The sequence below is a fragment of the Sebastes umbrosus genome, chromosome 13 (genome assembly GCF_015220745.1).
Source record: "Sebastes umbrosus isolate fSebUmb1 chromosome 13, fSebUmb1.pri, whole genome shotgun sequence".
In the NCBI taxonomy this organism is placed as follows: domain Eukaryota; kingdom Metazoa; phylum Chordata; class Actinopteri; order Perciformes; family Sebastidae; genus Sebastes; species Sebastes umbrosus.
Genome location: NC_051281.1, coordinates 4,516,574 through 4,536,536, shown reverse-complemented (window position 1 = coordinate 4,536,536; position 19,963 = coordinate 4,516,574). Strand labels below are relative to the sequence as shown.

The following is a 19,963-nucleotide window of genomic DNA, read 5'->3' as shown; positions in this document are numbered from 1 at the left end:
TTTTTTATTTAATATTGGCCATTTTAAAATGTGTTATTGGAATAGTTCTACAGTATAACGTGCGGCCATGAACGCACCATTATCATCGGAATGCGTCCAGTGTTACGTCAAGTTACAGCAGCCAATGAAAAACCTCCCCGTAAAGGAAGCTTTTCTGCTGTCAAAATAAAAGCACTTTCTAACTCTCCTGGTTAAATGTTATCTATATAGTAAAGTAATTTTCGATACATTTTGAGGTAAATATTTGGGGTAATTTGGCAGTAATTCCAAAGAAATTTCAAATAGGTAACTTGCTAATTATCACCTATTTACCATGAAATATGCAAACCTGTACAATTAAGTGTTACTAAATATAGTCATGCATTAAGGTTACATGATATAGTCCATAATTCTACAGTCTGGCACCACTGACTCAGTGTTTATATTCCTGCTGGTTTACAAAGCACTAAATGGTTTAGGGCCAAAATACATTTCTGATCTTCTGCTATGTTATGAACCATCAAGACCTCTCGTGTCATCTGGATCAGGTCATCCAGACCGCTTAGGTCATCTGGATCAGGTCTGCTTAATGTCCTCAGAGACAGAACTAAAAATGCAGAAGCAGCGTTCAGTTTTTATGCACCAAATATTTGGAACAAGCTCCCAGAAACCTGCAGGACCAACTCCAACTCTGAGTTCTTTTTAAATCAAAGCTTTAAACTTTCCTGTTTGCTGCTGCTGCCTTTTATTAAACCAGATAATGATCTTATACTGCACTAGAGCGTTTACTCTTGTGTGTTATAATCTGTTTTAGCTTCTATCCTATAGCTTTTAATTTTAGCTTGTTTTTATTTTATAATCTTTAATGTTTTTTTTATAACTGTTTTAATTATGTCTCAATGTTCTTTCATGTTTATGTAAAGCACTTTGAATTGTTGCTGAAATGTGCTCTACAAATAAAGCTGCCTTGCCTTACACAACATATATATTTATTTATTATTTTTCACCCTTATCAGCAGCTGTAACCCAATAATAATCTTCAACTCTGCAATACTCTGGTTTATTCTGGCTTTAATCCTGCATTTATTTATACTGTACATTTAAACAGGAAAGTTTTAAGCTTTGATTTAAAAGAACTAAGAGTTTGAACGGTCCTGCAGTTTTCTGGGAGCTTGTTCCAAATATTTACCATTAGGAGTATAAAAAAGTTGAATTCAGACCCTGGTGTGCTGTCTTGGTTAATCTGTACGGCTTTTATTGTGAAGGGAAGCGGAAGTGTAGTGTGTTGTTATGGTGAGCTTGAAGCCGGTCTGAGTCTGATCCGGATCCTGATGCGGATCTTCAGCTGCAGGCTCTTAAAGTTGAGGCTCCTCTGTAAGGTAACGAGGCGGAATCAGATCGAAACTCTGGTGAACAATAGAGACATAATTTAGCTTCATCTTCACCAAAACACACCAGATTCAGTGAAGCTAATCAGGCAGATAATTAACCTGCAAGTTGAGATAGTTAGCTTCTAGCCTAGCTTACTGTAGAGCAGCCTGCTGTAGCTTCTCTCTGCTGATCAGGAGACACTAAGATCAGATCAGAGGAATCAGAGGATCAGGGGACACCAGGAGGGATACACTACCACAGGTGAGCTCTGGGGTTTCTGGGTAAGGGTGTTTGTTATTATTGGTTTATTACAGTGTTGTTATAATATGTGTTCTATACAGTATGTTTATTCTACTGCTGGTTATCTACATAACATCTCAGAATGATCCTTCCTCTTGTGCAATTTATAAGTGATGAAATTGATGTTAACTTCTCTGTGTTTGTATATAAGATGATCTTCAGTGTTTTACCAGTGAATATAAAATTAGCTCTAGACTTTATTGATCCCAAATTGGTAAATCCTTGTAATGTAATGTATAAGAATAGTAAAAACACAGTAAATATACATATCAGCACTAGAAATAATATCTACACAATATAAAGAATATATTATAATACACTATAAATATACCAGACCACTACAACTAACTTAGAAAATATGTGCAAAAAGAAAACTTTACTAACATTAAATGCAAAGTATCTGTGGTTTTCTGGGTAAGTGTGTTTGTTATTATTGGTTTATTACAGTGTTGTTATAATATATGTTATATAGAGTATGTGTATTTTACTGCTGGTTATCTACATAACATCTCAGAATGATCCTTCCTCTTGTGCAATTTATAAGTGATGAAATTGATGTTAATTTCTCTGTGTTTGTATATGAGATGACACAAGTAACAGATGAAAAGGAAAGTTCTGCTTCTTCAGTGTTTTACCACTGAATATAAAATTAGCTTTTATTTTGAAATTGATAGATAGGCTTTATTGATCCCAAATTGGGAAATTATTGTAATGTAATGTACAGGAACAATAAATATACAGTAAATACACCTATCAACACTAGTATACACAATATAAAGAATATAGAATATATTAGAATACACTATAAATATACCAGACTACTACAACCAACTTAGAAAATATGTGCAAAAAGACAACTTTACTAACATTAAATGCAAAGTTTCTACTTAAATGGTTTGACAAGTATTTGTAAGTTGATGTGTTAAACCTCTTATTCTTGGTGTAAATAGTTATAACATACACGGGTTGCTCATTCCAGGTCCCCAAATCTGACCTGGAAGATGAAGTGATTCATTCAAAATGCATTTGTAAGTTAAGCCAAAGACAATATGAGGCTTCAGCAGTCTGAGTCAATCAAATCAAGTCAAGTCAGGATACATTCCTTTTAGTACAACATTTCCTCTTTGTGTTACCATCCCTCCACCAATGGTCAACCGAGATGGAGTTTTGTATTAAAAATACTTTTAGAAGGTACCCTCTTGCTTTGTTAAACTCACTGCTAAAGCCTCATATTAACTTCAACTGGACCTTCGAAGGTATTTTTACACAGAACGAAAACTGTGGATTTTGACCCCCATTTCTTAAATGGTCTCCTCACAGACACGAGGAAAGATTGCAGCCACCAATAACTCTATCAATTTACATATGAGCATGTAAATAATGTGTTATGATAAACTGGAAAACAACTTCTTTTAAATGACATAACAGGATGTTCCAAAGTAATGAACAGAAGTATCTTATTTTGGGGTACAGGAGCCACTTTATCATACCGTAAGATAACAAAAAATACAAGTTCACCCCTACGACGTTTCGAACAGAGACACAGTGTAACCACATACTAACCAGTTTGTACACCGTGTACGGTGTTCATTGGTTTTGGCTGGTATCTTAAGATAGAAGAATAGCTGAGAGACCAGTTTTAAGAATGTTGCTCTAGCTGTCCGCTGCCAACCTTCACTGATGGCATATAAAGGTAGAGGGGGGTGGTGGTGGTGGTGGTGGGACCTAATTAACAACAGACACTCACTCAGCCGTTCCCATGCTCCAAGCCACTCCACCCAAGCCACATATGCAGTTGAGAGAACAAAGCAGAACACAGAGCAATTAATACAATTATGTCACAACATGCCATGCTGGTTATCCAATGATGACTCCATTTGTTATCTATGTGCCTATCATGCAAATAAACTAGCATGAGTGGAGGATGTTAATGGCCTCAGGGTTTACCTTCTTCATCACACAGCAGTAAACTCTGTAGCATTGACCTGGTCATCTATATGCGCAACAAGGAGGGAATAATGTTTGTGCCTGTGTGTTCCAGCTGCTCATCCTCTGCTGGTCATTGTGGTTGTACTGGGAGAACTGGTAATGGGGCGCAGGGTTGTCCTCGGGGTTCAGCGGCCAAGTCCCGTCCAGGTTATGGTGCCGCTGGTGCTCCTCATCGTGCTGTTGGCGGCGGTTTCAGCGGAAGGCCAAGACTACTACAATCTGCTGAAAGTCAGCAGGGAAGCCACGACCAGAGAGATACGACAGGCCTTCAAGAAGCTGGCGCTCACCATGCACCCCGACAAAAACCCTGTGAGTTTGCCTCAAACCATAAACTCGGACACAACCCTTGATTTCCCCTGAAACACTTACGTATAAACCCTGCTAAAAAGAACAACCCCTGCTAAAAACCACAACCCCTAACACCCCAATTAAACCTACAACTACACAAAAACCCTGACAAAACTCCAGTCAGTATACGCAAAACCCTGATAAAAGTGTTGTGTTTTAGGGCGACGCCTCAGCACACGAGAAGTTCCTGCAGGTGAATCGAGCCTACGAGGTTCTGAAGGACGCAGACCTCAGGAAGAAATATGATAAATATGGAGAGAAGGGACTGGACGAGCAGCAGCAGGGAGGAGGCTACGAGAGCTGGAACTTCTACCGATACGACTTCGGTAAGTCTCCGTAACCATGCACGCCTGTCATGTGTAACCATGGTGATGCTACAAGAGCAAATATTGTCTTTGAAAACCACAAACTGATATTTAAATCTGTCTTTCCTGTCCAGGTATCTACGATGATGATTTGGAGGTCATCACGTTGGACAGCGGAGAATTTGGTAAGAGATGTTTTTTTATTTTCACACATCTCAAACTAACTTTTAGTTTGCCAGAGTTTATCTTGAGCCAGAGAGTTCAGTTCCTGGGTGCAGCGCAAAAAATTGTTGTACCCAAAAAATCACATTTGCCATTTGGTGTAGGGGTCATTACAAAAAGCTGGGGTCTGATTCTTGGTAGCAGCATCTTTGGTTCCTACCAAATAAATCTGTCTGGGTTCAGGTTCAGGGGTGGGTCGCCCATAAAGGTTCTTGGCTTGATGTTATACTTCCACATTATTTATATATTGATATTGTTGATATTGTACTTCTACAACGGTGGGTGACTGATAAAAGCCAGATATTTTTTTAAAAAAGGTCAACGTCGAAGCAGCAAAGGCCGATACATCGTGACTTTTAGTGCCCAGTATAGGTCAATCTCATACTGGACGCTTGGATCCTACATTTCCCATAATGCAACTCAGTAGTGTTGTCTCTCTTTGGCCCCAGTGGGACCATTACGGCCTCATGGCTGTAAGATGGCAAAGGCACTAAAACATGAGTGTTGTGTGTGTTTCAGAGGCAGCAGTAAACTCTGGAGAAATCTGGTTCATCAACTTCTATTTCCCACGATGCTCGCACTGTCACGAGCTGGCTCCAACGGTAATATAACACTAAAATACATAAGAAAAACACACACACCTGCACTTTAAACATGAACTAAACACACTCAACTGAACATGCACCTTGTGTGCAAGTGTTTACTGCTCACTGTAGCCTTTTATGATTCTAGATTTTCACTGTAAGCTCATTTTGTTTCCATTAATTTATCCTTTTATGTCAGATTTTCTGTTTTTACATCTACTTTTTTTATACTTTTTTTCCTGTTTAATTTTCCTCCTTAAATGTTACCTGCAGGAGCCTCTGTTGTATATTTAGGAAGTTCAGTATAAATCAGCAGACTAGCGTCCGTGTGTCTTTCTGTGCGTCTCTCTCTCTAACCGACGTGTTTGTCTTTCAGTGGAGGGAGTTTGCCAAAGAGATGGATGGAGTCATCAGGATTGGGGCGGTGAACTGTGGAGACAACAACCATCTCTGCAGGAGTAAAGGCATCAACAGCTACCCCAGTCTGTTTGTCTACAAAGCAGGACAGGTCTGTTTATTGATCGTTTCCTTATTGATCATCTATCTAACTAATGTGAGTGAAGTGTGGGCCGCTGCATTGGTTAAAATGGAAGTGCAGCTGGAAAATGTTCTGAATTTAAACCCCCACCAGTTTCTTGTCTGCCATCTGTTTTCATCTCCATTTTAACATGATCTGTATCTTCTCTCTGTGGTTACACTGAAAACTTCCTGCACGTTTACATGAACAAAATTCTCAGAATAAGCTGCAAGCTCATCCAATGACAGCTCCCCAGTACACTTTTGGTTTGCAGTCTGGATAAATTTTGCTAAGCTGAATTCTTCAGTTAGCTCGGCATCAGAAGAGTCTTGTTTAGCTATCATTAACATTTTGTTTGTCTTTCTCTACAGAGACCTGAGAAGTTTAACGGGGAGCGTTCTAAAGACAGTCTGGTGAAGTTCTCCATGAAGTTCATCACAACAACCGTCACTGAGCTCTGGCAAGGTAAGCTATTGTTCAGCGTTTACAGTTTATATCTGATTATCAGGCTGGTTTATATCGTTCTGTGTGGTCTGACATGGTGGGCGTGCTTTTTTTGTCAGGTAACATGTTCAGCGAGATAGAGAGCGCATACTCGTCAGGGCTCGGCTGGCTGATCTCCTTCTGCTGTGACACTGGAGGTAACACACACCACATGCATATATGAGGGTTATTTTCATGCCTGAAAGTGTTCATGCATGTCTGATTGTCACATTCCTGATATCTTGATTTAAACATTCAATCACGTCTCACTGTATGTCACAAATGCGCATACAGAGGTGTGTGTGTGATGTTAGTATATAGCTGAGTATATAACTAGCCTGTCATTTAGTAATAATGTTTCTCTCTCTCAGATTGCCTGGAGGCAAGAACAAGACAGAAGTTGGCGGGGATGTTGGTGAGAACTATTATAGAAATATTATTATAGATTATTATATACGGAGCCGCAGTGTTGTCCTTATACTGTAAATATAGGCGCAACTCAACCCACTCTGCACAGCGTGATTGTTTGATGCCTTTTTTCCATTTTCCATAAACCTCAATCATCTCTTTAATTAGTGAGATACATTATAGAACATTAAACATGTGTTCAGTGGGGAAAACATGTTAGTAGATGTAGTAGTTATACTGTGTATTTACTGTAATAACTTCTACTGATTATATTGGTTTACAAAACATAAATTTCTGATTTGAATGTGTGTTTGTAGGATGGTCTAGTTAAGGTGGGATGGATGGACTGCACCTCACAGCAACAGCTCTGTGACAGTTTCCAGGTATGGGTCGGCGTTACTGCAATACTACGGATACTGTAACATACCTGCATGAAAAATACTCACTCCTCTGTTTGTGGTCATTGGTCCCGTGAGGATTAATAGACTCCCATGATGCTTTTGCTAGTCGGGTTTATATGGAAGATAAATCACAGTATCATCTGCAAAGCAGCGTAGGTAGATTTGCTGTTTCTGAACACACCGTGCCCTCAAGCTGCTCTCAACTGTTTTTAGATTTATTTTCAGGTACAAAAATAAGCCCAGCAGGAACAGCAGTTGTTGCAACAGCAGTAGTAGTTTTAGTAGTAGGGGTGTATTTATTATTGCAGTACTAGTATTAGTATCTAATCCTTCGGCTGTATTTCAGGTGACCAGTGGAGCGACTGCTTTTTTCCCACCTGGAAGTTCTCTGGATCAGAAAGACAGCATACTGGTAAGACAAAGGACACATTACTGTCTGTATGTGGACATTGTTGTACTGTCTGTAGTAATACTGTGTGTAGTACTGCAGTATTGACTCTATGTGCATGTGTTCCAGTGGCTGAATACTCTGGACAGTAAAGAGATTTACAATCAGGTCCTCAACCATCTGCCTGATCTGGAGCTGCTGACCAGTGACAACTTCCAGGTAAACACACTCAGATCTACCCTACAGCTTCCAGGTACACACACTCAGATCTACCCTACAGCTTCCAGGTAAACGCAAATACTCTACAGTACATATTAAAATGTTGTAACTTCCTGTCCCCAGAGGAAACTGGCCCACCATCGCTGGTTGGTGAGTTTTACGTTTGGAGACAGAAGCCCCGCCTCCAACGAGTACAAGAAGCTACAGGCGTTCCTCCGAAATGACCACATACAGGTACGAGTCTGTCTCTCAGCATGTCTCTCTCTTCCTCTGCCTGTCTGTAAGTCCAACTGACTGTCTGACTGTCTGTCTGTCTCTCCAGGTCGGCAGAGTTGACTGTATAGCAGACTCAGAGTTGTGTCAGTCTCTCTACATCCAAAAACCCTGCGTGGCCGTCTTTAAAGGACTGGGAATCCACGACTTTGAGATCCACCATGGTCAGTACCACAGACTGTAACCTACTGTCCTTTTTACCTTTCTGTGTTCCACTCTATACTGTTATAGAGCTTTTAATTTACTCATCGTTTGGTCTATAAAACGCCAGAAAAAAATCGCTCATTTCAGTTTCCCAATGCCCAAAGTGGCGTCTTCAGATGTCTTGTTTTTTCAAAGCAGTCCAAAGGATATTCAGTTTACCATCCACAGAATACTAAGAAAAAAAAAGTTTAGGGCTGCAACTAACAATTATTTTCAATGTTGATTAATCTGTCTATTATTTTCTCAATTAATCGTTTAGTTGTTTGGACTATAAAATGTCAGAAAATGGTGCAAAATGTTGATCAAAGCCCAAGATGACGTCCTTAAATGTCTTGTTTTGTCCACAACTCAAAAATATTGGGTTTACTGTCATAGAGGAGGAAAGAAACCAGAATATATTCACATTTAAGAAGCTGGAATCAGAAAATTTGACTCTTTTTTTTTCTTAATAAATTACTCAGACCTATTAATCGACTGAAATAGTTGGCGATTAATTAAATATAATAATATTAATTTAATAGAGTAGAGTAGAGATTAGTTTAATAGTTGACAACTAATTGATTAATTGTTGCAGCTCTAGAGAAGTTAGAACAAAGGAATGTTTTGGATGAACAAATAATAGATTTGCAAAATAGTTGCAGATTAATTGTCTGTTGATTTACTAATCGATTAATCAACTCATCGTTTCATTACTAGTTTGCTTATTTGTCTATATAAACTGTCTGTCTGTCTGTCCTGTCTGTAGGTAAAGACGTGTTGTACAACATTGTGGGTTTTGCGAGGGACAGCGTTCGGGCTCATGTGACGACGCTGAGACCCGACAACTTTCCTTCAGACAGAAAGGAGCCCTGGCTGGTCGACTTCTTTGCTCCGGTTTGTAACCGATTACTTTGATCAGAATATTGACTGATGGACACACACACATACACACATTGTGTTGATTTGTTTTACCTGCTCAGGTTATGACTTCACTATATCGTACGTGCCTCCCTTTGTGTACGGCAAGCCGGAGACAGTTTTTGAAAGGCTAAACACCAACAAATATGGATTGAAGCAGAATATTTCGTTAGATAAAAAACATGTTGATATGTTATTTTTTATCAATGAATTTTGACTTTTGGAGTTTCAAACTGTTCAGTACAGCCCTAGTTATGGATAATATTTGGATTGTGATATTAAAGATAAAATAATAATGTTAAACGGAACATGTTCCTGTGATATTGTCGTACCGAGCAGAGACACACAGACTTTTAAAAGCTATTAAATATGTTTTTTTAAATGTTTAAATTTTAAATAAAATGTTCATACTCTTTTATAAATATTTATTCACATAACTTTAACTGTATTGCTTGCTTAAGCTTAAAGGTTCTATTATATTATTTATTTCAAAGCTTGAGTAACCACCATTTTACAATATGAAAATCGAAACGATCGCCCCAGCCCTGTTAAATAGTCTTATCTCCTGCTCAGTAATCACACACTGAACCTATTTCAGGTAATCCACTTCCCTCGGATCATTTTAGGAGAATAGATACACACCCCTAAACCTGAGATACTTGGCCTTGACTCATGGTCTTTATCGACAGGTAGCACAGGGACAGAATATAAAGTCTCATATAACACGTCTTGCCAATCATAAATATACACGTGGAAATGCCACGTCATTATTGATTTTATACTTCACGCTTTGCTACTTTATGACCCAGCCTGTCTGACTCCCTGTTTGCCTTCAGGGCTGGTGACACACCAGTCACACCTACAACACAAACAGTGAGTGATTAGAGAGACACGTGGCAACGGGAGAAAGTAACTATGAAGTGTGTAAATTACGCTTAACGCTAAACATGCCTGCAAGCTTCAGGCTTGTGAGAGACGAGTGAGAGCCTGTGAAGATGGGGTTATTGTCCTCAGGCCTTAAGAAATACCTAGTCATGCATTAAAAAACAGCTCTTGTGATGTCACCTACTTGGATATAAAATGATTTAATGTTTGATTGGTGTGTGCAGTGGTGTCCTCCATGTCGAGCCTTACTGCCCGAACTGAGAAAAGCTTCAATCCAGTTGGCTGGACAGATGAAGTTTGGTACTCTGGACTGTACCATCCACCAGCACCTCTGCTCTATGGTAAACATCTGGACTGTACCATTAATTGTGAGATAGAAACAGGTCCATATCGTCATAATTCTTTCTCTCTGTTTCTCAGTATAATATTCAGGCTTATCCCACCACAGTGATCTTTAACCGCTCCGTTGTTCATGAATACGAAGGACACCATTCAGCTGACGGCATCCTGGAGTTCATACAGGTACTACTGCATACCAATGACATGCTAATACAACAGCAGGGAATGAATCTCACCGCTGCAAACATCCCCAACAAAATGCTTTCAACTAAAAAAAAGTTGCATCAACACCTAGTGAAGAATTCTTTCTGTCTCTTTCTGCAGGATCTGGTCAACCCGTCTGTGATGGTCCTGGATCCTTCCAGCTTCAACGAGAAGGTTAAAGGTAACAGGAGGTCACAGCAACAGATAGTCCTGCTAGACCAGGAGCTGGTTGCAGGAACAAAATGTTTTAAATGCATTGAGTTGCACAAAACTGTCTAGTTCTGTTATTTAGTAGAGCTAATTCAGTCCTCTCAGAATTAAAACTTCAGACGGTTTAGCTCTTTTAGCACTTCAGCAGCAAACATACAGTTTGTATTCTGGAGGAACTTAACAGTTACAGGATAGTTTGGTGAAACTCCCGTTATGTAAAACAAGAGAGATGTATGTTATTTAAATTATTCAGTCTTGACTGGCTGACTAACTCACTAGACCAAGTTCTTAGTTCCTGTTCTAACTTCTACTGCTGTCACTACTTATTTTAAATGAGTTTCTCTCCTCTGTTTCCTGCTGTTGTGTTGGTTTGCAGGTCGAGCTGAGGGGCAGATCTGGGCGGTGGATTTCTACGCTCCTTGGTGCGGTCCCTGTCAGGCTCTGATTCCAGAGTGGAGACGCATGGCCAGGGTACAACACACATCATATACGCACACACACACACACACACAGGCTGCGTAGATGAAACCAGCTCCTCTGGAATATAAACCGGGTTAATCATCCTGCAGAGAAATGAAGAAATACCGAGGCTAGGGCTGGGCCTAATAATTAAAGTTAATTAAAGACCTGTATGACCTGTAAGTCATTATTTTACATATTTAAAAATACCCCATACAGCTGTGAACAATAACTGCCAAATGATTCAACTAAGTAGAGCACAGACATCCAGTTTAAGAATCAGTGCAGATAGAGCAGAAAAGTCTGCTCCCGCTGTGTTAAGGCATTACATCAGCCTGGCTAGCTAGCGTTAGTTATCTGACTACATGGCAGGTACAGACAACTCCAAGGAAAGGTTATAGACATGATCAGATCAAAACAGAGACTAGAAAGCCAGTTTCTCTTAAAAAACTCACTAATCCAGTATTTTTACTGTTTCTGAGCAGCACACTGAGGGCGTCACCGAGGTCACCAGAAGGACAACATACCTAAACGTTGTAGCTCAACTGATACTGGATTTTTGAGGCCAATAGTCATCTGAAATATTTAAAAATCAAACAATACATTGGCTGATATTCTTATATATATATATTTTATGAGCACATGACAAAAGCAAACTATATTTTGGGGATTTAAAAGCCTTTTTTGAAGAATTGTGACTAAGATATGTACTCAGCAAGATATTTAGTATAGTTGAAAAATAGGGCTGAACAACTAATCGGAATTAAATGTCAAAATCTTTTTTTTTTCTTGTTATGTATTAATTATTTACTAATACATTTCAGACATTTTTCAGATATTCATTTTTCGCATATTTTTTAAAAGATTTTACTAATAATTTTCGGATATTTTTTGGACATATTTCAGATAATTTTCTTACAGTTTTCACTATTTTTCAGACATTTTTCAGATATTTTTTGAGGGATTTTTCACATATTTTTCTTACAGTTTTCACAATTTTTTCGGACCTTTTTCAAGGAATTTTGTCAAAATCTTAATATGGCTGCAGGAGGCAACATTTGAAATATGTGTCAAAATAACATTTTAAATCAAATATTGTGGTGCTGCAGGGATGTCCTGGCTGCTACACATAATGTTCTACAAACTTAAGAAAACATCTTTGTTTGGTACAGGTCCCCCGCAAAACTCACACCATGATCATTATCATGTGAAATGAGAATAATGATGTCAAAATAATCATTCCCTCTAATATCGCAATTTCTAAATGACCTCAAACATATCTTTTACATATATTTCCACTTATTATCTGGCTGATTTGAACTCAAATAAATATAAGTAACACAACATTGTCTCTGAGAGAGAAACCAAACAACCCCTCCTCCACAAATATGTTGCCCACGGAGAAGAGCCCCAACACGTGGGGTTTAGTCTCAGCAGTGTTCACCCGATTAAATGCAGTTTGAGGACCAGACAGAAGTGTAACTTGTCTAACCTGTGTGTCTCTCTTTCTTTCTGTCCGTCTCTCACCGTCCAGATGTTGTCGGGTCAGATCCTGGTTGGTTCGGTTGACTGTAAGAAGTTTCAGCCGTTCTGTCAGGGCCAAGGCGTGAGGGCGTACCCTGAAATCCGCCTGTACCTCGGCAACACCCGGCAGCCAGATCACTTCATGTAGGCACCACATTTAAAAATACTCATTCTGTACACACTACGGCATGCTGGGAAACTCATGAGAGGAGATGGAGATCAGTTTTATCTTTGTACATTCAGTACAGAAATGGTTCCAGGACATGTTTAGTCTAGCTAAATACATTTCATACACTCTTTATCTTTATCTTTATCTTTTATTCGGATCTCTATTAGCTGTTACTGAAGCCCAGCTATTCTCTGTGAACTCTTAGGCTATATTTCAGTACATAATCACATTACAATCTTTACCAACTACTTAGTCAAACCCGTTGTGACAGATTAAACATGTTAAGAGTTTTCAGTTCAGCTTATTGATCCTGTCGATCTGTCTGTGTGTCTCCTCAGGAGTTATAACGGTTGGCACAGAGATGCCCATTCACTGAAATCATGGGCACTGAGGTGAGTCTTTATTTTCTGGTGTCAAAAGAATCAATGACTGTCGATGTGGAGTCCTATAGTTGTGTTAATGTTCTCGTGTGTGCAGCTCTTTACCCAGAGCGTCGATTGACCTGACTCCAGAGTCCTTCAGGTCTCTGGTTCTGTCAGGTCAGGATCACTGGATTCTGGATTTTTACGCCCCTTGGTGTGGACCCTGTCAACACTTCGCTCCAGAGTTTGAGGCCCTGGCTCGGGTGAGACACCTTTTTTTGTTTTTCTAGATAATTATTTTTATCTAATAACATCTGTTCTGTGGTTCCTGTCAGTCACAGGAGGTGTGGACTCGAGTCACAAATTTGAGGACTTTAGACTCGACTTGACAAAATCAAAAAAGACTTGCAACTCGACTTTGAATTGAGCCTTTTGACTTGAAATCTTCCCCCAAACCCAAAGATTAAAAAGTATTTTATTTAAAAAGTGTGTGCAGGTAACTCCGACAGCGTTGGATATGTCGGGTTTATTTACTTTTTGAGAGATTCTTTATCGATTTATTTGGAAAGAGGATTTACAAGTGGGGGAAAAAACTGAACTGAACAAACTGAATTTCTATATTTTGTTGTTTATCGCTGAATCTCTTAAAATTTTCAGGACTTTTTATTTTTTATGAAAATTATTGGGACTGGTATTTGATTATATGACACTTAACTCCCCAGATCCACTTTGTTTGAACCAATCCGACACATCCAATCAAGTTGCAGGAGAAAACCATGAAGAACTAACGTCACGTTACTGAGCGCCAGTTGGTGTCAGTTACTCTGTTGTTAAAACGGCATTACATTTAGTGAACAGCGCATTATGACTGGTTTAGGACTCGAAACTCAAAGTTTAGGATTTGGAACTTGTTGGTCTTGACTTGGGACTTGAGTGCAAAGACCTGAGACTTACTCGTGACTTGCGAAACAATGACTTGGTCCCACCTCTGGACTCACAGCCCTGGAGAGGCAATAGACAAACTAGACCCGACTCTTCCAGCAGACGTGTTCTTACAAGAGAGGATTTCTATGTAGTTACGAGGATGTTCTCTGTGTGTTTGACAGGATCTTAAAGGGACGGTTCGAGCAGGGAAGGTGGACTGTCAGGCTCATTATCAGACCTGCCAATCAGCGGGAATCACCGCCTACCCAACCGTCAGATTCTACCCGTACCTGGGAACAAGGAGGGTGAGGACACGCACGCAAAGCGGCAGCACCGGTCTAAACTTCACCTTTTTAGTTGTCTTACCAGAACAGAATCAACCCCTTACACCACATTCTACATTTTAAAGCTTAAACTTGTCTGTTTGTGTTTTGACAGCATGAACACAGCGGAGAATACATCAATAGCCGGGACGCTAACGTGATTGCTGACACCGTCAGACAGCGACTACAGCAGCTGTCGCCACGGTTACACGGCAAACGGAAGGTACGTTTCTGGTAAACTCAAATTTTAAACACAGATGAGACAGTGAACCAGAGTCTGACGTCTAGTGTTTTTCTCCTGACAGGACGAGCTCTGACGATCTGAGGAGGTGCCACGGGAGAGACCAGCGATCTGATTGGTCAGGGAGAGGACAGAGGTGGATTTGATTGGTCCAGCACAATGATCAATCAGTCAACACTCCTTGAGAAGAACGCAGCTGTAACGCAGAGACGGACGGACGGACGGACGGATGGACGGACGGACTGGACACTGACTGTTACCTGCTGTGTTGAATGTACTGAACTCTTCTGCCTTGTTTTTATTTGATTTTTTTATTTTGTCTCCATTGTTTGTATTTACTCTATGAAGTAAAACTGTGGGACACTGGATACTGGACATGTTACTGACACAAACACACACACACACACGGAGCCCGATGTTGACATAGTGTTGTATTTTATTGTTCATGTAGAAACTGTTGGACCTTCAGAATAAAACGGCGTGTTTCTGTTAAATGATTTCAACAGTCACATCACTTTTATAACATTTACTTTGGTTTTAATTCCACCTCTATAATAAACTCAAATATATCTCAGAAGTCAAAACGTCATATAGAACTAAAAAGTTTAGGCCATTAATCGATTAATCAACTGATAGAAAATTAAATGGCACCTATTTTGACAATTGATTAAATGTCTTAGAGCTGCAAATATGAATTGATTAGTTGTCAACTATTAAATTAATCGCCAACCATTATAACAATAGATTAATCGATTTGAGTCATTTTTTTAAGAAAAAAAAAAAGTCTAAATTCTCTGATTCCAGCTTTTTAAATGTGAATATTTTCTGGTTTCTTTACTCCTCTATGACAGTAAACTGAATATCTTTGAGTTGTGGACAAAACAAGACATTTGAGGACGTCATCTTTGGCTTTGGGAAACACTGATAGACATTTTTCACCATTTTCTGACATTTTATAGACCAAACAACTAATCGATTAATCAAGAAAATAACCGACAGATTAATCGACAATGAAAATAATCGTTAGTTGCAGCTCTAAATTGTCTAAGCAAAAAGGCTCTTGTCAAGTCTTGTCTCTAATCAAGTGCTGCTTTTTCTCTGTTTTATATTGTTAGTTGAATATTTCTGTGTTTTTAATATTTAGTCAGACAAAACAAAAATATTTAATGATGCCACCTTGGAGCTCATTTTTCACAATGTTTTGACATTTTATTGACCAAATGTTCAGTGGAGAAAATAATCTGTAGATTAACTGATTATGAAAACTAGAGACCACCTTGTGATGGGATCACACCAGCCGGGACGCCAAATTGGGCCAGTGGCGTAAAGTGGACAGTTCAATGACCCCTTCCCCTCTTTCTACCCCCCTACTTCCACCCACTTCCTCGGTCTTCATTTTGATCTCAACTACACACCTGTAAAGTTTTATGACTACATCCTGCATGGTTGTGACGCTATTGCGTTGACATAATCTGTCCACAGACAGACATACTGTTATTGACCCTACCTTCACTGATATAAATGGGGTGGACAAAGCAATAGAAACACCTGTTAGTACAACCCAATACCGTTCAACAGCACCACAAACTGCTGCCTCACCTCTCAATTTTCAACAAAAACTGAACATTACAGCCTTCATCATGGAGGATTTATTGCAGGACGGTTGTATCAGACTGCTTATATTGGTTCTAGGTAGCTGTACATGTACTTAACAAACTGCAAAATGTTTATTTTTATGTCTTAAAACATGACTGGAGGTAAAAAATAAATTCTAAACTATTCTTACTTTGACCAGCAGGTGTCACTGGTCACACTAGGAGACAGTTCTGCAGAGAACATGAGCACGTCAAATGTGTTTAGATTGGGTTTAATTTTAAATTTTAAATGAGCTCAGGATGCTTTGTGATCCGATGGATTGACAACCTGTCCGTGATGCATGCTGGCAACCTCTGAGACCCAAACAAGTGTGCATACTGTACAAGATGGATCAATGGTTCATTTTTGATTATTCTGAGATGATCAGTGTGAAAAATAACTAATAAATACACAGAGAAAAAAGACTTTGATAGAGAGCCCTGGTTACAGTAGGGTTAGAGTGTGTTTGTAATGGTTTTGTGTTTCCAGTTGAACCAGCAGGCGACACTGTTGCTCCTCTGTTCTGTTGTTCCTCTGGGAAAGAGTTCAACAGGAAACAGGAAGTACCTGAACACTGATCAACAGTCACAATGCAGACTGGTGCAGGAGGCACTGTGCGTTCCAATATCCAGACTACCATTACACTATTTAGTATGCCTGAAAAAGATTTAGTATGTCCCAATACATAGTATGTCATATGCTAAAAATACCAGGATGTCCTACTACATCCGGTCGCATTTTGCAGTATGAAGGACAGCATGCTTTTCTGACCCACAATCCTCTGTACAGCAGACAAACACCGATCAGCCATAACATTAGGTCAGCACGGGCAACCTGACTGGTCTGCGGCTACGCAGCCCCATATGCAACAAACTGCGATGCACTGTGTGTTCTGACACCTTTCTATCGGGACCAGTATTAACTTTTTCAGCTATTGGATCGGACAACACGGCCAGCTTTCGCTCCCCACGTGCATCAATGAGCCTCGGGTCTGACCCTGTCGCCGGTTCACTGGTTTTCCTTCCTTGGAGCACTTTTGGTAGGTCCTGACCACTGCAGACCGGGAACATCCCACAAGAGCTGCAGGTCTGGAGATGCTCTGACCCGGTCGTCTAGCCAGCACTATGTGGCTCTTGTCAAAGTCGCTCACATCCTTACGCTGGCCCATTTTTTCTGCTTCCAAAGTTCAAAGTTCAAAATATTCACTTGCTGCATAATATATCCCCCCCACTGCCAGGTGCCATTGTAACGAGATAATCCATGTTATTCAATTCACCTGTCAGTGGTCCTAATGTTATGTCTGATTGGTGTATGAGCAAGAGGGTCAAAGTTCAAGGTACAATGTTATGACGAAGTTGTATCTCCCAATCGTATGCATACTGAATGAAACGGTACGTACTTTGTAAGAGCAGCTGTAGTAGCCTACGTACTAAAAGTAAAAAGATAAATGTTTTGCCCAGCACAGCACTGAGAACATTCAAATGTGTGTCACACTGTTGTTATGGTAAAAGAAAACCTGTACAGAGGTGGTTGCTCAGCTAATAACCTTGTAGACAGAGTTAACATAGACGGTTGCTGGCTCTAAGAAGGTTGAATGTGTTCAAAAGAGTTCAAACCAGCAGCGGGCTGAACTTAAAACCATTGCACACTGGTGGTTTCAAACTGATGCGACAAATGTGTGTCTAAGAGTAAACTATACTCTGATTTGTTCAGCAACGGTCCAGGCTTCTGGTGAGGCGACGAGAGGATGGCGAGTTTGACTGACTGGCAGTGTGTTTATAATGCTTTTATTTGTTAACAGGGACACAGATTATTTGTTGTATAAGAGTGAAAAGACTCTGCTGTCTTTTGTTCCTGTCTTTTTTCCTGTTCTGTCCTTTGTTGTTATGGTGACCTCAGTCTGTGTCAATGACTCAGGTAATTCACTCAATAAGATGTGGACCAGATGGGCGGAGAAACAATGACAAAATCATGCCACACTGCTTCCGTCCTGTGACCTCATTAAACCACATTAACCTCATTAAACGGACACAGATTTCATTGTTTAAAACGCTTATTTCAGACAGAAAACAACAACATCAAAGTTTGTCTTGGAACATGTAAGAAATAACACAAACACAAGGATTTAACTGCTTGCTCTTTCATCTTGTATTTACATTCGTGCTTGGTCATAAGATGCAGTGCCGTAATGTTGCATACATTTCATGACAATCCATACAACAGTTATTAAGATATTTCAGTCTGGACCAAAGTGGCGGACCGACAGGCAGTCTGACCACATTGCCATCCCTTGATTGAACTACATATTCATCGATTACGAATCTTTATAAAAACTAAATCAAATCATTCAAAGAGAAAACCTTGTATACTGGATTATACTGTTGGACAGTTTCAACTCCATCCAGCTCAGATTTTAGGAGTTTCTTGGAAATAGTCAGGTTAAAACACCACTACTTAAAAAATGTTTTCCCGTACTGTAATTATCTAAATGACCGTAGGTACTTTCCACATCTGAGTATTATTAGACCAGGACATTTCTGTATATCTCTACTCCCTCTCACCCTCCTTCTCGCCCTCTCTGTGTTTTGTGGGCAGTTGGAGGTCAGCATTGACGCAGCACTGCTCCATAAACCACTGGAACCACTTACTGTGTGCGCCTTCTATTGTTTCATGATGTGAAATGGAGCAGCAAGTTGGACAAACACTCGCTGAGGTATTGTGGGAACCAACCTGGTATTACTGTGTGTGTGTGTGTGTGTGTGTGTGTGTGTGTGCATGTGTGTGTGTGTGTGTGTGTGTGTGTGTATGTGTGTGATGACGTCAGATTTGTCAGATGTGTGTTGGATTGTTGAATCTTTGGTTGTGCGTATTTGAGTTGGACGGCAGGCCTTCCTGTGACGCTGTACTGATTAACAGATGTAAAGTTTAACACGTCAAGTTTGATACAAGTATTTCTCTCGATACTGTCAGAGACAGAAAATAAAGCAAACTCCTAACTCTTAACAGCTAAAACACCAGCTAAGATTAGACCAAACCAGGGCTAAAACACCAGGGAAAATTAGGCCAAACCAGGGCTAAAACACCAATGAAGATTAGACAAACCTGGTGCTAAAACACCAGTGATTATCGGACCAAATGGGCTATTACCCCAGTGAACACTGGACCAAAACAGAGCTGAAACACCAGCAAATGTTGGACCAAACTGAGGCAAAAATGTAAGAAAATATTGGACAAAACACCAGAGAATACTGGTCCAAACCTGAGCTAAAGCAAATATTGGATTGGCACTCAAGCAGTAAACAGAAAGTGGACCGGGATGAACATGCTTCTCTGCTTCTTTATTTATATTTTGTTAATGCGTTAGCCTTGAGAACGTGATGAGTTGATGTAGTATATCGAGGCTTCCAGATGTTTGTTTTTTCTGCCCTCTAGTGTTGAAAAATCACTTCATGCAGCTTTAACTGCTTTCAACGAGGTCAGTCGGTATGAAAATATTCTGTGTGTGACTGTTTGCTGTGTCAGCACTCAGGAACATGAATGGAGCCACTCAGAACGGGAGGAACAGACTGCACCTTATCCCAACACCAGGTGTGTTTTCAGTCAGGCAGTCAGCTGAAGTCAACATGGAGGAGAGAGGAGAGAGGAGAGAGAGGAGAAGAGTGGAGAGGAAGAGAGCGGAGGAGGATAAGGAGGTGTAATAGCAGTAAATCCATGAAAACATTTTCTCTTCTCTCTCATGGAAACTGCAGCTGAGAAAACACTGCTGGAAATTAGTAGGCAGGAACTACTGGAAGCACGCC

General features: G+C 40.0%; 1 protein-coding gene across 1 annotated transcript; it reads left to right on the top strand.

Annotated features, from left to right (window-relative positions):
* The first annotated feature begins 1,269 nt into the window (after window positions 1-1,269).
* Window positions 1,270-15,053, top strand: dnajc10 (DnaJ (Hsp40) homolog, subfamily C, member 10). The gene is made up of 25 exons (XM_037790672.1): window positions 1,270-1,611; window positions 3,692-3,948; window positions 4,148-4,313; window positions 4,427-4,477; window positions 5,034-5,116; window positions 5,475-5,606; window positions 5,987-6,080; window positions 6,179-6,256; window positions 6,470-6,513; window positions 6,824-6,889; window positions 7,254-7,319; window positions 7,425-7,514; window positions 7,638-7,748; window positions 7,837-7,951; window positions 8,737-8,864; window positions 9,998-10,114; window positions 10,194-10,295; window positions 10,437-10,497; window positions 10,903-10,997; window positions 12,520-12,653; window positions 13,017-13,070; window positions 13,156-13,303; window positions 14,147-14,269; window positions 14,403-14,510; window positions 14,593-15,053. Exons 2-25 carry the CDS (start codon window positions 3,739-3,741, stop codon window positions 14,602-14,604), a joined length of 2,388 nt encoding a protein of 795 aa, XP_037646600.1. The 5' UTR covers window positions 1,270-1,611; window positions 3,692-3,738; the 3' UTR covers window positions 14,605-15,053.
* Window positions 15,054-19,963: the final 4,910 nt, after the last annotated feature.

Bases quoted from the DNA above. Each gene is read 5' to 3' on its own strand.
- dnajc10 (XM_037790672.1), top strand. From the start codon at position 3,739: ATGGGGCGCAGGGTTGTCCTCGGGGTTCAGCGGCCAAGTCCCGTCCAG. The intron at 4,314-4,426 runs GTAAGTCTCCGT...TTTCCTGTCCAG, and splicing joins CTTCTACCGATACGACTTCG to GTATCTACGATGATGATTTG. The intron at 13,071-13,155 runs GTGAGTCTTTAT...TCGTGTGTGCAG, and splicing joins CTGAAATCATGGGCACTGAG to CTCTTTACCCAGAGCGTCGA.